This window comes from Astatotilapia calliptera, chromosome 17, assembly GCF_964374335.1.
Source record: "Astatotilapia calliptera chromosome 17, fAstCal68.1, whole genome shotgun sequence".
Taxonomy (NCBI): domain Eukaryota; kingdom Metazoa; phylum Chordata; class Actinopteri; order Cichliformes; family Cichlidae; genus Astatotilapia; species Astatotilapia calliptera.
Genome location: NC_137438.1, coordinates 7,162,854 through 7,176,743, shown reverse-complemented (window position 1 = coordinate 7,176,743; position 13,890 = coordinate 7,162,854). Strand labels below are relative to the sequence as shown.

Sequence of the window (13,890 nt, the reverse complement as noted above, 5' to 3'; positions counted from 1 at the left end):
AACAATGGGTCATCTCTTGAGTTAGGTACCTTCTTATACGTAAACTGTTCACGTCCATGTTAACGGACATGAACAGCATTGACTAATGCTATATATAAAAAAAAGAGCGGTAACACTTTTGTACACTACGATATACATTTATAAAATGCATATTAACAGTTGCAGGGAAAAAAAGTTTCCGACTATAACATTAGAACACAAATTTGAACCCAATTAATTTCATTGAGAAAAACAAACCAGTATTACAAGAAATATGAACTTCTGGGATTAGCAGTAAATATCAATGTGTGAGTGGGTTCCTGGTTTTAAAGAACAGGGATCTGTTCTTCATAAGAAATGTTTCCAGAAGTGTATCAAGGGATGAACAAAAGTATGTGAGGAAAAAGAATTAATGATCAGACTGTTACAAAAACAATTGCTAAAGAGTTTGCAACCCACAAATCACACAGATTGCATGCAAGTGAAGGATTTCCATTATTGTAACTAGCAACACGCAAAAAAAGAAACTAAATCTCTTGTAAAACACACATAACGGAGAAGTCGTTTGGCAAAGCCACTGTCCAACTGCAAGCAGCTGAATGACACCAAACCCCTATGTTGGGAAAAGAAGAGCAGACAGGGGCCTGAAACATTAAATGCATCTCACATGTCATGTGACATTTAGTGAGCTGGCTCTACTGTTTCAGTAGAGAAAGTCAAAGGTCAAATAATGGCCTGAGAGATATAAATAGAAGGTCAACACTGTACTCGACTAGAAAGGCCAAGGGCAAATAAAGCTTAGACCCGAGTGCAATGCAAAGGAATGCATTTCATTGCCAACCCCCAAATCCCCAACCCCTCCATACCCTGTAAAGAGTATGGATGAATAGCTGCACGGTTGTATAGTCTGCAAAGCTTGAATGAAAGTTAAGGCACAATTCTTGGTTACATTCAACAAACATCCACAGCATTTAAACTGCTGCAGTTCAGTGTGAACTAGGATCAGTTTATGTCTTCTTCACAATTGGAATTGAAAATCTGCTTTTCACAACTGTTATCTGTGCCTAAAATCATTCTGATTCTTTATAAATATTCTTGAACTGCAAGACTATGTAACAAAATTAATGACTTCAGTGATGGCCACAATCAGCTAAACATGTACTTACAAGTGTCTCTAATTCCAGGAGACAATGTTGGAGCCAGAATGACATTCCTGTGTTTATGGAAAACTTGCTGATAATTCTCTAATGTCAAATTTAATGAATCCTTGACAGGAATTTTCAATATTGCTGTAAGAGATTTTTTTCAAATAATTAGTATTACTAATTTTCAAACACATTTATGTGAACAGAAGGACTTTTGTTCTTTTCCTTTAATTTTCTTATCTGTTCTGTCGAAACAAGATGGTAATGACATTCAGCAATATTAACATAAGTAAAATCCACCGTTACATGACAAGAGTGATAAAAAAAAAATGAACATAAGAAAGTGTTGTGTCCCTAATAATGACATAACACTCTATTGTGACATGATAATAATGACATGATTTTCTAAATGTTAGAAATTAAACCCTTAATCTTCAATCCTTGATTCCATGTATCACAGTAATAACAAAGTAACAAAGACAAATTCAACAGAGAGAAATAATAAAGATAATAACAATAATAATAAAACAACAGAAGGAAAAAGAAAACAACTTAAAACAGCAGGAAAATTGTTAACCGTCTCCATTATAACCAGATGTTACACAAAACTCATCGACTACCTACAAATTCAATATTACAGGCCAGGCAACAAGTCAGGCAGCTGAAATGATTAGGCACTCAGCCATTTCTCACAGTAAAAAAATACACATAATCATTAAAGCAGAGCTAGAACAACTTATGATAATTCACATTCATGATATAATGCCAGATATAGAACAAATCGCTCTTTAGTGCCCACATTTAAAACCTTGACGAATACATTTTAGCCAGAATATAAAGAGCTGTCCATTCAGGCTGGACTTTACATTCCGGGTAGTATGGTCTCCACACAGCTGTAGATCCAGTCCTGTTTTTCATTGATGGGTAGAACATGTTGGCACACCTACAGGAAATCATCAATATCCTGCATCATGCTTTTTACATGGAGTGAATAACTTAAATGTTAAAGTGTCTTTTTTCTTCTAATAAAATAATAATGATTATAAATTCATTATAATATTAGCAAAGCAGCATTGTTACCATGCCTACTTACCATTTTAGTCCTGGCTGGCACTTCTACAGCAAACACTGTCATGCCTCTGCTACTGCAGCAGTTCCTGCTCTGCTCGTTGTTCACATGCACAGTCACGCTCTGGTTTGTCTGCAATCAAAGCAGTCAGTGTGCAACTGATTATTACACAGAATAAAGCTAAACATTCTCATGATAATCAGGTGCACTCTTATAAAGTAGCTGCTTTGCTTCACTGGATCATTCTTTTAGAGTCGCTCTCGTTGCTATGAGAAAGGACACTGCTGCTGCATAACAATTACAAATGAATAGTGCGTCTCTATAGCAGTTGACTGTATTAAGACAGTAAGGTTTGGGTAGTGCTATCCACTGCAGATGTTTGGCAAATACAAGTATCAATCACGTTGATGCTCTAAACGAACACCATTTTTATTTAAGGGATTATCTGTGACATTCTTATAATTCCTCCTACACAAATTTTGTACTCTACCTTGTTGGTAATGAGGGAGGAAATCCTGTGCTCCCCTTTGTAGGTGTAGATGAACACATTGTCGTGTCCCCTCAGTGCTTTGGCCCCTGTTCTAGCTGTGATGGACTTCTGGAGCGCCTGGTTCAGAAGCTTGGGCCCTGAATCCATGCTGAGGGGCTGGATGGATGGCTGAGTGCTTTCACAGTATACGTCTATCTGGAATGGACAGGCCTGGTGGAGCGGGAGGGAGGGTTTATGTAGTAAGTAGTCATGATGTGTGCCTGATATCAGGCTATTGCATGTATGCCAAGGATGTATGTTTATGTATTCTGACTAAAACCATATATGCAAACCTACCTCTACCAGCTCCAGCATACGGTTGTAACCCATAGCTTCCAGCGTGACCCACATGTCTGCAGGGTCTCCATCTTTCTCAGTGGCCTCCATCAGGTTCAGCTCCATGAATCCCTGTCGTGTCAGCTGGTTCTTTCTCATATCAAAGTTTTCTGTTACCACAAGGAGGTAGAAGACAGCTTTAATATCACCGTAATATCAATATAATACTGTAATAGCGCCTTCTCCTCCAATTAATTTCATATTAATTTCATAATTTTTACCTTTGCAGACGGCCCAGGCATCCTTGTCACACTTCTCTCCGCTGGTCCTGAGCTCAAAGAAATTGTACTCCTCCAGGCTGAGCAAACCATTGCCATCAAGGTCTATAATCTCAAAAATGTCAGACAGCACCTCCCTGTGGCAGAAACAGAGCAACACAGAAATATCAGCAGACCTGCAGGCAGCCAACTTCAACTTTTTCAGATGTCCTCACTCCTTCAGGTCCTGTGAGAAGAACAGAGGTAGCAAAGCACGGCACACTTTTATCCCAGTGTGGATCCACTGAGCTTTATAAACATTTTATAGATTAGTAAACACTGAAATTCTCACCAGTCAAACACTGTAAAACTGAGACAGCCTCACCTGAACTCCCTGGTCAGGTCTAGTTCTTCTGTGTCAGTCCTGTAGAACAACTCCACGGGTTTACCAGAAGGGCTCTTTCTGCTCCTTTTCTTTAACCTGCAGCCACTGGTGAAGGGAAGCAGGTGGTATGTCCCAGCATTCAGTTCCCCTTTCCAAATATACTTCTACAGAGATAGAAAAAAAGAGGTTGCACAGTAAACAGACAACACCAAAAATATCCTGGCATACAATATCATCACATTTCAGCTTCCCAAATGATTCCAGCTTTTATGATATCAGTGGATCTGGGTCTGGCTTTTAAATCAATCAAGTCCCAATGGGACTGATTTAATAATACGGACCTGTTAAGACAGCCAAACTTACTTCTTTGTCTTTTGACTCAGTGAAACACACTAAATTTGTGTCTTCTTTAGTTTCACCAGCTGACATGACAAAAAGTGCTGTGTCCACTGTCATCCATGCTGAGGACTTGTCTGAAAATTAGAGCAAAACCACATGAATGCATAAAGATTTTACACAGGACTTTAACATTTTAGCTCTACAGACTATTTAATTCAGCACAGATTTTTACCCTACAAGCAATAAGGGAGGGTTCAAAGAAGATCAACTTACCCAAGATTTTCAACGTTTTTTTCTGATTGTACAAAATGAAATGGACCGATGAGATTTTACATTCCTCGAAGACTTTTTGCAGCCCACATTAATCCAGTCAGTCTACTGATTGAGCCAAAACAAATAAACTGATGTGCGCCTTCCTAATAAATGATCTTCCACTGAGCTGAAATTCAGTCTGACCTGATGCTACACGATGTAACAGATTTTTAAACAGCAAAAGGAAAGTAGATCTTCTTTGTGATTTCTATTCTACAATACTTTATGTTACAGCATCACAGGGAACATCTAAAACCACTCAGCTCAAACAGTGGTTCTCAAACACTGTTCAATAATGTACACCCCCTTTGAAATGTTTCTTCACCCAGTTAAAGTCGTCTGAAAAATAAAGTACAACCTCTTTCAGTTTTTATATATCGGGATAATAAAAATAACCTCACCAGCAGGTCTAAAAAATGAGGTAAATACAACCTCAGATGAACTACAAAACATGACATTATGTCGTTATCCCCTGCATTACTCCAAAGTACCATCGGGGTATTCCAGTGAGAGATTAAATATGGCCCTGTCCCTTTCTTATAGTAATATACACAACCCCAACTCAAAAGAAAAGAGACGGGACACTATGCAAATTCTAAATGAAAACAGAATTCAATGATTAGTAAATCCCATAAACTTATATTTCATTCACTGTAGAAATGTTTAAAGTGACAAAATGGACCATTTTAAGAAAAATATCAGCTCATTTTGAATTTGACAGCAGCAGCATGTCTCAAAAACGTTGTGACAGAGGAACAAAAGGCTAGAGAAGTAACCGGTCCTAAGTTGGAGGAACAACTAATTATGTTAACTGACAACAGGCCAGTAATATGACTGGGTATAAAAGAGCATCTTAGAGTTTCTCAGAAGAAAAGCTGGGCAGAAGTTCACGTCTACAAATAGTGGATGAATTTCAGGATAATGTTCCTCAACATAAAGTTGAAATGGTTTTGAATATCTCATAATCTGTCTTTCATAATATCATCAAAAGGTTAAGAGAATTAGAGATTAAGATCAGCATTCGATGTCTGTGAACTTCAGGCCCTCAAGTGGCACTGGTGTGGAAATCAGGAACCCTTTCAGAAATCACTGCGAACATAGTTCACTATGCCATCTACAAACACAGGCTAAACTGACACCATCGATGCTGAAAAGCAGATTTTAGAGCAACGCATGCGCCCATCCTGACATCTTTTTCAGAGAAAGCATCGCATATTCCAGCAACAAAATGGTAATCCACAAACTGCTTCTATTACAACAGCACGGCTTCACAGTAGAAGAACCCGGGTGCGGAACTGGCCTGTCTGCAGTCCAGACTTTTCACCAAGTGAAAACATTTGGGGCATCATGAAAGAAAAAAATATTTCTACAAAAAGACTCAGGACTGTTGCACAGCTAGAATCCTAAATCAGAGAAGATGGAACGACATCCTCTCCTAAAAGTCCAGCAGCTGCTCTGCTCAGTTCCCGCATGTTTACAGACTGTTGTTAAAAGAAGAGGTGATGCTACACAGCGGTAAACAGATGCCTGCTCCAGCTTTTTGAGATCAAATTCAAAATGAGACAATATTTTCTCTAAAAAGATACATTTCCTCTGTATCTGCAGTTTAAGTACCAACCAGGTCTGTGGCTGAGGCCGAGTGGTTGGATGGTTAGGTAGACGGTTGTCGTGTGGGGGATGTGGAGCTGGTACTGCAGAGCGCTGATACTCCCGTCGTCTTCCAAAAAGAAGCAGCCTTTCATAAAACTGTGATTCCAACCCTAGAAAAATGGAAAATATTCCTGTTCTGACTCAGACATTAATATAATATTGAGGAAACAGTGAGGAATAACAGTTGTTACAGTTGCATAAATACTATGTGTACAGTTTTCCTTAGTTACTTGTATGCTATTAAGTTTTACTACGTGTGACCCCATCTTAGATCTCAACACAATCTGGACACAGTTTTCCTGGTTGACAACAAAACACATTAATTCAGCAGAAACCAAAACTAATGTGCAGCTCCTGTTTAACAGGAGGACTGATCTCGTGATAGGGACAAAGTGAATAAAGCAGTCAGTCATAACAGTTAAGCAGCTCGCTTGATTAACAGAAAGTGCCATTGAGATAATTACCACTCCAATCTTCATGGGGGCATATCCATTATTACCCAGCTAATGTCAGCTCGGCAGCATGAAAACACACGTTATACACGCGCTGATCCAGAGGAGGGCAGCAGAGTCCTACTGCCTTTCTGCCGCAGCCTCAACTAAATCTTCCTCTAGGACTTGATATGGCAAATTGGAGTCCATTTAACTTTGATAAATACAGACTTTTCAATCTTGGGCCAGCGGTCATTCAAAACTATCAAGAGGCTACTTTGGCAAAATTTATGAATCCTAATATTTCTCTCCTTTTGAAATCCTGTTGTTCTTATTTCTGGCAGCACAACCGAAATGAGGTCATAATTTGAAATTGAACAGGAACATCAGCGCGAGGAAGTTTTCATTCCACTCATTGGAGACACATTAAATGAAAACACAGTTGGTGTGGACACACGGTAAGAGGGCATTGAGGGCCAACCGCGTCTGGAATAGGCTATATATCCTTTTAGTGGACAAATAAATCACCAAGTTAAACAAAGAAAGTACCATAAAGACGGAGCATGTCACTCCTTTAGAGAAAAGCTATTTTCTCAAAGTATTTATCTTGGGCTGAGAGGCATAAAAGATCAAACCATAACACTTCAGAGGTTTGTCCAGACAATATTAAATGAGGGGAAATGCCACAGGCTCCCATCCACTGCTTAAAGACATCAGAATTAATGCCCCCATAGAGAGAGGGTCAGCCTGCAGACTAATACAGGCGCTGTCACCTGCTCCGGCCACAGGTCTGATTTACTGTTTCACACAGGGTCACAGGACACCGAACCAGCCACAAACACAACCACACACACATACACACACGAGCATTTAAACCGCAGCCTTCTCATTTTGTTACACTTGTAACCTGTACATAAACACAAACACTCAGAATAAGTAAGAATAATCCTTACTGGCTGGGTTTCTATTCATGAAGACATATTTGCATCCCACACACACATCCACACACACATTCACACAGTTACAAAAACACATCCTACCCTCCACCCACCACCTCCCAGTCATCAGCCTGTGGCAATATAAAAGCCAATATGGCGAGCAGAACTTCCCCTCAGAGGTAATCTCTGGACAACCATTCTTTTACCTCGAGGTTGTCTGGCCCTTTCCAATCTCAACACCGCGCTCGCACCTGAGAGATGGAGCAGGGGGTTGTTAGTTTTATTTATATATTTACTCCCCACCCCCACCGCCCCTTTTGCTGTAAAGCAAACCAGCTGAGGTTAAGCCAGAAAGAGTGAAAACAAAGAGTGTGAGATCAATACAGTGTATATCTGTCTGCCCTGGGCTAAATTTGCCCATCAAAAATACTGCATGACACCAGGCAACGCTGTAGAGCTTCTTATAATGGGGTCCCTCGCACAAGGGCCCCACGTACTTAATATTTCCAGTTTGGTCTGTGATTCAAACTTAACAGCAATGCATAAACTCCAAATCATCTACAGATATTGTTCATTTTCTCATTAAATTAAGTTTTCTCTAATCAAATGCTGGTAAAATGTGGTTTTAAAACAGTGATATCAATGGATGGACTCTTATTTAAAGCACAAACTGATTGATGATGACTTTCATTATCACTTAATTATTTCATTTCGTTAAATTAAACACAAATGTACACTCTTCTCTGGTTCCAAGTGTACAAGCCAGTGTAATAGACTGAGAGGCTCTGGGAAAAACTGACAGGTTAACCAATAATGAAGTTATTCATTAGATGTAGCTATGAAGTCAAAACGACTGAAGGGGGTTACCTGTAAACCTGAAGGCTCTGGGAATTTGTTGGCTTTAGTGCTGCTGGATGTCATCGTGATTGAGCTTGACAGAGACGAACGTCTGCTGCGAGCTGAAGAAGGCCGGGAGGATGAGCGGTTGTCTGCAACACACACACAGGCCAGACACGTAAAAATTCTCATGGACACACACACACACACACACACACACACACACACACACACACACACACACACACACACACACACACACACACACAGCATCTTTTACTGACAAATAAATTAGGCCAGCCTGTGCCTTCCCTAATTCTTATCCAAAATCTATTTCCAAGTTCATGCGAACATGGCTACCTTGCATTTGGCTTCTGGCAAAGTGTGGTCTTGAGTTCAAGCTCAGTTGAATTAATTACAGACCCATTTGAAAGCACAAGTGGTGTAACGGCTCCTTTTCAAATCTATTTCTCTCGCAACTTTTTTTTTTTCCTCGAAGACTAATTGAAGCTCGAAAATGTCAATTTGCTAATGAGTGGTCTGATTGTTTCGAAGTCTGGGAAATGGAGATGCGAAGGAATGAGACGGACTTATGAGCAAATTACCGTAGCAAAGAAATAAACAGACCCACTGTCATTGTGTTTGTCACAGATCTATTTTGCTGGGACTATTCTAGGCGGTCTACAGATGCATTAAAACGTAACCCCCCCCAACAAAAGCTTCCATGTGAGCGCACATTGAATGTTGGGGTAGTTTTTTCTTCAGCAGAATGAACAGATAATCATCTCTCAGCAGTTCTTGGTAAAGAGAAAAAAAATATGTCAAAATTACCCATGTCTGATATGATTAAAATGTATATCTTGGGGCAGTTCTGGTTTCTACTGACAAATCTAAGACCAAATGAGCAGTCCAAATTGTTTTCGAGCTGGAAGAATAACCCATTCAACATGTGCGATCACGTAGCATCTTGTGTCAGAGCCTTGTTAAAATGTAACGCGTATAAATCAATACATGGGAGAGGCGCAATAATGTGATAATCCCGACTACTATCTGGAAGCTCATTTGTTTTTGCAGCAGTGGTGGACTGGGCCTCCTCTCTAATCCCTCATCATCTCCCCAGTGAGAAGTGGTGGAATCCTCCAAATCAATAACATGAACATGGACTGACCACTTAAATCAACCCCATCTATCTTCCCACTGTGAGCCTGTCCTTGGCTCGCTCATCCTGGACCTCGGTTCTTTTCGACACAGTGCTTCTAAAGTGAAAAAGTGAGCGTTTAACATCCACTTAATAAAAAAAAAAAGTGGCTGGAGAAGCACACATTTCTCATGTTTGTAAGAAATAGTAGTTTAGCAAGTTGGAAATTACCAACTTCGAAAAAAAGAAAAGAAAAGAAAAGAAAAATAATCACGTGGGATTTCAAAAGTGATTGAACGCCTGGAGTTTTCCTCAGAGTTGACAGAGCCAATGTCAATCTCTTAATGGCAGAAATGATTACTCAAATCAAAACACTTTACAGTCTCCTCCCTCCAAACAGGCCACCTTAATTGTGTGGCTATTATGATGTATGGACTGTCTTAATGAGGTGATTTGTCATGGAGTGAGTGAAAAATCGATCAGTAACCGAGCAAATGGGAAATCTGTGTGTATGGGTGTGCATCCAAATATATGAAAATTTTGCACAAAACTGTTGTATAGTTGATGTTGTTTTTTTAACCAAAATTTTGATATCCCTTTTTTCTTTTAGCTCTCGCTAGAAGGTCGAATCCTGCACCTTTCTTTGGCGTCGTGTCCGCCCGCTGAGTTGCTGATGATGCTGATGACACGGAGCTCTTTGGCGGGCTGTATGATTGACTGCCAAAGTTCAGTCTCTTCAGCTTGGCATCAGCATCAAGTCTCTCCAAAGCAGCTGTTTGACACTGCTCTACTGTAGACGCAAACAATCTGCAGAACTGACAGCAGCAGGAAAGCAAGAGTAAGAGGATGATGCATGAGCGATACTTTGAAGCAACAAGCAGCGGGATGAATGTTTACAGTCTGGTGTTAGGCAATGTTAAGAATGAGTAGAAGACATATTAAATAAACATGAATGTGGAACAAATATGAGGAAGAATTAGAATTTCGTGTTACTCATTAATGTTCTGAGTAAATGGCATATTAAGATATAGTGTATCCATAACAAAAGTCCAGTATAAGCAAGCAATAAGAATAATGACGGAAGACTGAAAATTCAGTATAAACCTGATAACTTCAATGTTTCTTTAAGGCTGCACGACTGCACTGTACAGTATGTGTGTACAATCTGTGATACAGGAAACAGGGACAAGGGCTTTTAAGATAAGCTGTTTATAAAGTATAATTACATAAAAATCAGCAAAAGTCATTTCATATGTCTACACTTACTTCTGCGTAGTGCAGTTTGCCATCCTTGTTGATGTCAGCCAGTGAGAAGATAGCATTCACCTCCTCTTTTGTCATTTTCTCTCCTCTCTAGAAGAGCAAGAAAATATGCTTCAGTTCGTTTGCCATGTGATTTGCTAGTAAGATATTTGAGGTAATGAGTAGCTGAACAGTTGTACCTAATGTCTTGATGCATCCTCAACCATCCAGGTAAGTAAATCCCAAAAGGTTGATTCTGTTCAGTCTCTAGAAGTCACTTGGATGAGTGACGAAACATTTCTCCCACTGAAAACGCTAATTCCAGATGAACAGAATCAACCTTTTGGGAGTTGTACCTAATGAAGTGGCCAGTTAACTCAAAAATGACATCTATAACAAACTTATATAACCATATACCATACCATAGTCACTTTATAACTAAAGTATAACCACTTGATGAAAATCTAATCCAAAGTGTTAGGCTACTCACAGTGATTAAGGCCTTCTCCAGTTCACTGTGTGTGATGTAGCCGTCACCGTTCACATCCATCTTTTTAAAAACTCTCATCAGCTCACTCTCCTCAGTTTTCTCCTCATGCTTGAGAATCTCACAAAAGTCATCAAAGTTCAGCTTAGATGTTGTAGCAGTCCAGTATTTATTAAGAGTGGCACTGGATGGATTTCTACCAGCTTGTTGAAGAACTGAATGGAGGAATAGGAAACAAATGTTTACACAAATAAATAAATAAATAAATGAAACCCCCTGTATCCACATTGTCCTGATGGTAATCAGGACAAGGAAATCATTCAGATGAATAGAACCGACAGAATTTTACAGTGAGATATGCAACCTTTTACCTCAAAAAATTTGATGCCGACTCAACTTCAATAGAAATTATAATTAAATTCAACACTTAAGGTGAAGTTTATTTTCAAATTTGGCCATCCTTCCAAATAGGATGAGCAGATGTCCTTCTTTAAGTGTCCTTCTGCAGCATCCGGTCCCGTACCAGCAGACTGAGAGACAGCTTTTTCCATCAGGCCATCAGACTGCTGAACACGTCATAGACACCTCAGCTTCACTACTGGAACTTCAACATTATGCACTCCACACTGTATATAAATGCCACTTGTTTTGCACATATTCAACTCTGTATATTTTATATATTTTATTATTATTATTTTATTTTATTTTTTTACTATTTAATTTGTAAAAATGTGTATACACACACACACACACACACACACGTAGGAAAATATTTAGTATACACATCCAGAAATGCATACACTATTATATATTGTACATATATTTATTAGTTTCAGGTTGGCCATTCTTGTATTTTGCTCGTTTGTGTTGTTGTGTTTGCACATCTCTGTTGCTTGTGGGGCTCGCACACAAGAATTTCACTCGCATGTGCTGTGCCAGTGTGCCTGCACATGTGATGTGACAATAAAAGTGATTTGATTTGATTTGATTTGATTTAAGTGGAAATGCCACAGCATTTCTGTTCCCTGACCCCCTGTCCCATATTTTAACTGGTTCTACAGGACATGCACTTTTCTCCATACTGGATTTTACCAAATGCACATGAATGGAGGGTTTTTTGTTTTTTTTTTATAGTCAGAAGGTTAGCCAGTATAATGCCATACTCATCAAAGAGTTACAAGTTTCAATTCACCAAAAATAAAAACATTAAAAAAAAATCACAGCTTTGGTTGAATTTTCAGTTTGAACAGAGGGAGAAATATGGTGTGAAGTCACAGAGAATATGTGTGTCATAATTGGTAATTATTGCTAAAAACTGGGCAGCACGGTGGCACAGTGGATAGCACCTGAATTCAATTCCACCATTAGGCCAGAGTCTTTCTGTGTGGCATTTGCATGATCTCCTGTTGTTTACATGGGATCTCTCCGGTTACTAAGACTTCCTCCCACAGTCCACAGACATGCAGTACCCTGCCTCTTGCCCTAAGACAGCTCGGATAGGCTTCAGCTCCCCCACCCCCCGCGACAGAAGAAATAAGTGTGCCAGTTTAAGGAGGCTTATAGATGCTTCCCTAATAAAATATTAGAGTGTGTATAAAGACTGTTGAATGAGGCTATAAGAGCAAATTTTAACTTTTACTTAAGAGAACTGCAAACACAATTGGCCTTTACATGGCAAACACCAATCCTGGATTTTTATCTTTAAATTAGCGATGAAAAACCTCCCGTCATTGTTAATGTTTGCCCCACATTTAGGTTGTTGGGATCTGGTCACCCTGGTCTCAGAGTTTGGGGGAAATTCCCATTTTCTACTTTCAATCATTTCTTTTCATAGTATAAGTATAGAACACAGAGAAAAGTGGCCCATTATAGTGAAACTCAGCGATAAAAACTTGTTACTTACTACACATCACAATCACAATGAACTGCTTACAAAGGTTTATTTGTTGCTAGCTAACAATCAGTGAGTTGTCTTCGCTTACCACGGCATAAGTGCTGTTTCGAAGTGATATTTGTCAAACTAGATCTGAACACAGCCAGGTACGCGGCTCTGCACTGCATGTAGAAAGCCTCATCCTCTTCAGAAGGACGGGGTGACTCCTGAAAAGACATCTTCCGAAGAACAGATCGACCTGCTTACCCTTAGCTAAGTCTCGCCAGCTTAGAAAAAAACGGTAGCCGGATATGGCAGCTTTTACCTCATTATCAAGCTGTGACCGTCATGTTTAACCAGCTAAATGCAGTGTATTGAATAAGATTAGAATGAAACAATGACACTTATCGTCACACATCATACTGGTACATCTAGGCTGTTGCTATGTAAACAAAAAAAATCCAACGGTACGCATGAAAACGGACACGGAAGAAACACAAGTTAAACGTTCCGGTTGCTTTTAAAACGGACGTGAAGCGGTGTTTGCCCTGCCGAGGTGATTAAAAACAATATGTATGATAAAAAAAACATCGCATTTAAAACGTTGTTTGAGTCTTTGTTTTTAGGAAAATGTATTTTAGGAAGTTCGTATATAGCAAAACATAAAAACTACAAATGCGATCGCATAGTAAGCTGTTCCTGAAGGCTTTAAACTTAAAAAGACAAAAAAAAGGATAAAGTATTCTTCCGTGAAAATTTGGTAGCTCTTTATTACTTTAGGTCGTTCATTTATGATTTTTTCCATATCATCTATGTTAACATCAAAGAATATGTACATAACAACAATTCAGGCTGTGAACACTCATTAAAGTAATATCACCTGTTTAAGTAAGTGTGGGCAATGCAGCCCTACATGAACTACACCAATAGTTTTTTGCTGCATTATAGTTAACTTAAGTTGCAACAAGTTTAAAAAACAAAAACAAAGATAGTTTAGAGGTTT

At 39.2% G+C, this 13,890-nt stretch overlaps 1 protein-coding gene across 1 annotated transcript; it reads right to left on the bottom strand.

The window, feature by feature from the left end:
- Positions 1–1,333: 1,333 nt before the first annotated feature.
- Positions 1,334–13,358, bottom strand: efcab7 (EF-hand calcium binding domain 7). The gene is made up of 13 exons (XM_026147735.2): positions 12,997–13,358; positions 11,018–11,229; positions 10,552–10,638; positions 9,923–10,100; positions 8,178–8,299; positions 5,910–6,051; positions 4,004–4,113; positions 3,641–3,804; positions 3,280–3,413; positions 3,020–3,168; positions 2,684–2,893; positions 2,218–2,325; positions 1,334–2,067 (listed from the first exon to the last, which is right to left on the bottom strand). Exons 1-13 carry the CDS (start codon positions 13,124–13,126, stop codon positions 1,987–1,989), a joined length of 1,827 nt encoding a protein of 608 aa, XP_026003520.1. The 5' UTR covers positions 13,127–13,358; the 3' UTR covers positions 1,334–1,986.
- Between the last annotated feature and the right edge of the window lie 532 nt (positions 13,359–13,890).

Bases quoted from the DNA above. Each gene is read 5' to 3' on its own strand.
- efcab7 (XM_026147735.2), bottom strand. From the start codon at position 13,126: ATGTCTTTTCAGGAGTCACCCCGTCCTTCTGAAGAGGATGAGGCTTTC. The intron at 11,230-12,996 runs GTAAGCGAAGAC...TCCTCCATTCAG, and splicing joins GAAACAGCACTTATGCCGTG to TTCTTCAACAAGCTGGTAGA. The intron at 3,169-3,279 runs GTAAAAATTATG...TTGTGGTAACAG, and splicing joins TGCCTGGGCCGTCTGCAAAG to AAAACTTTGATATGAGAAAG.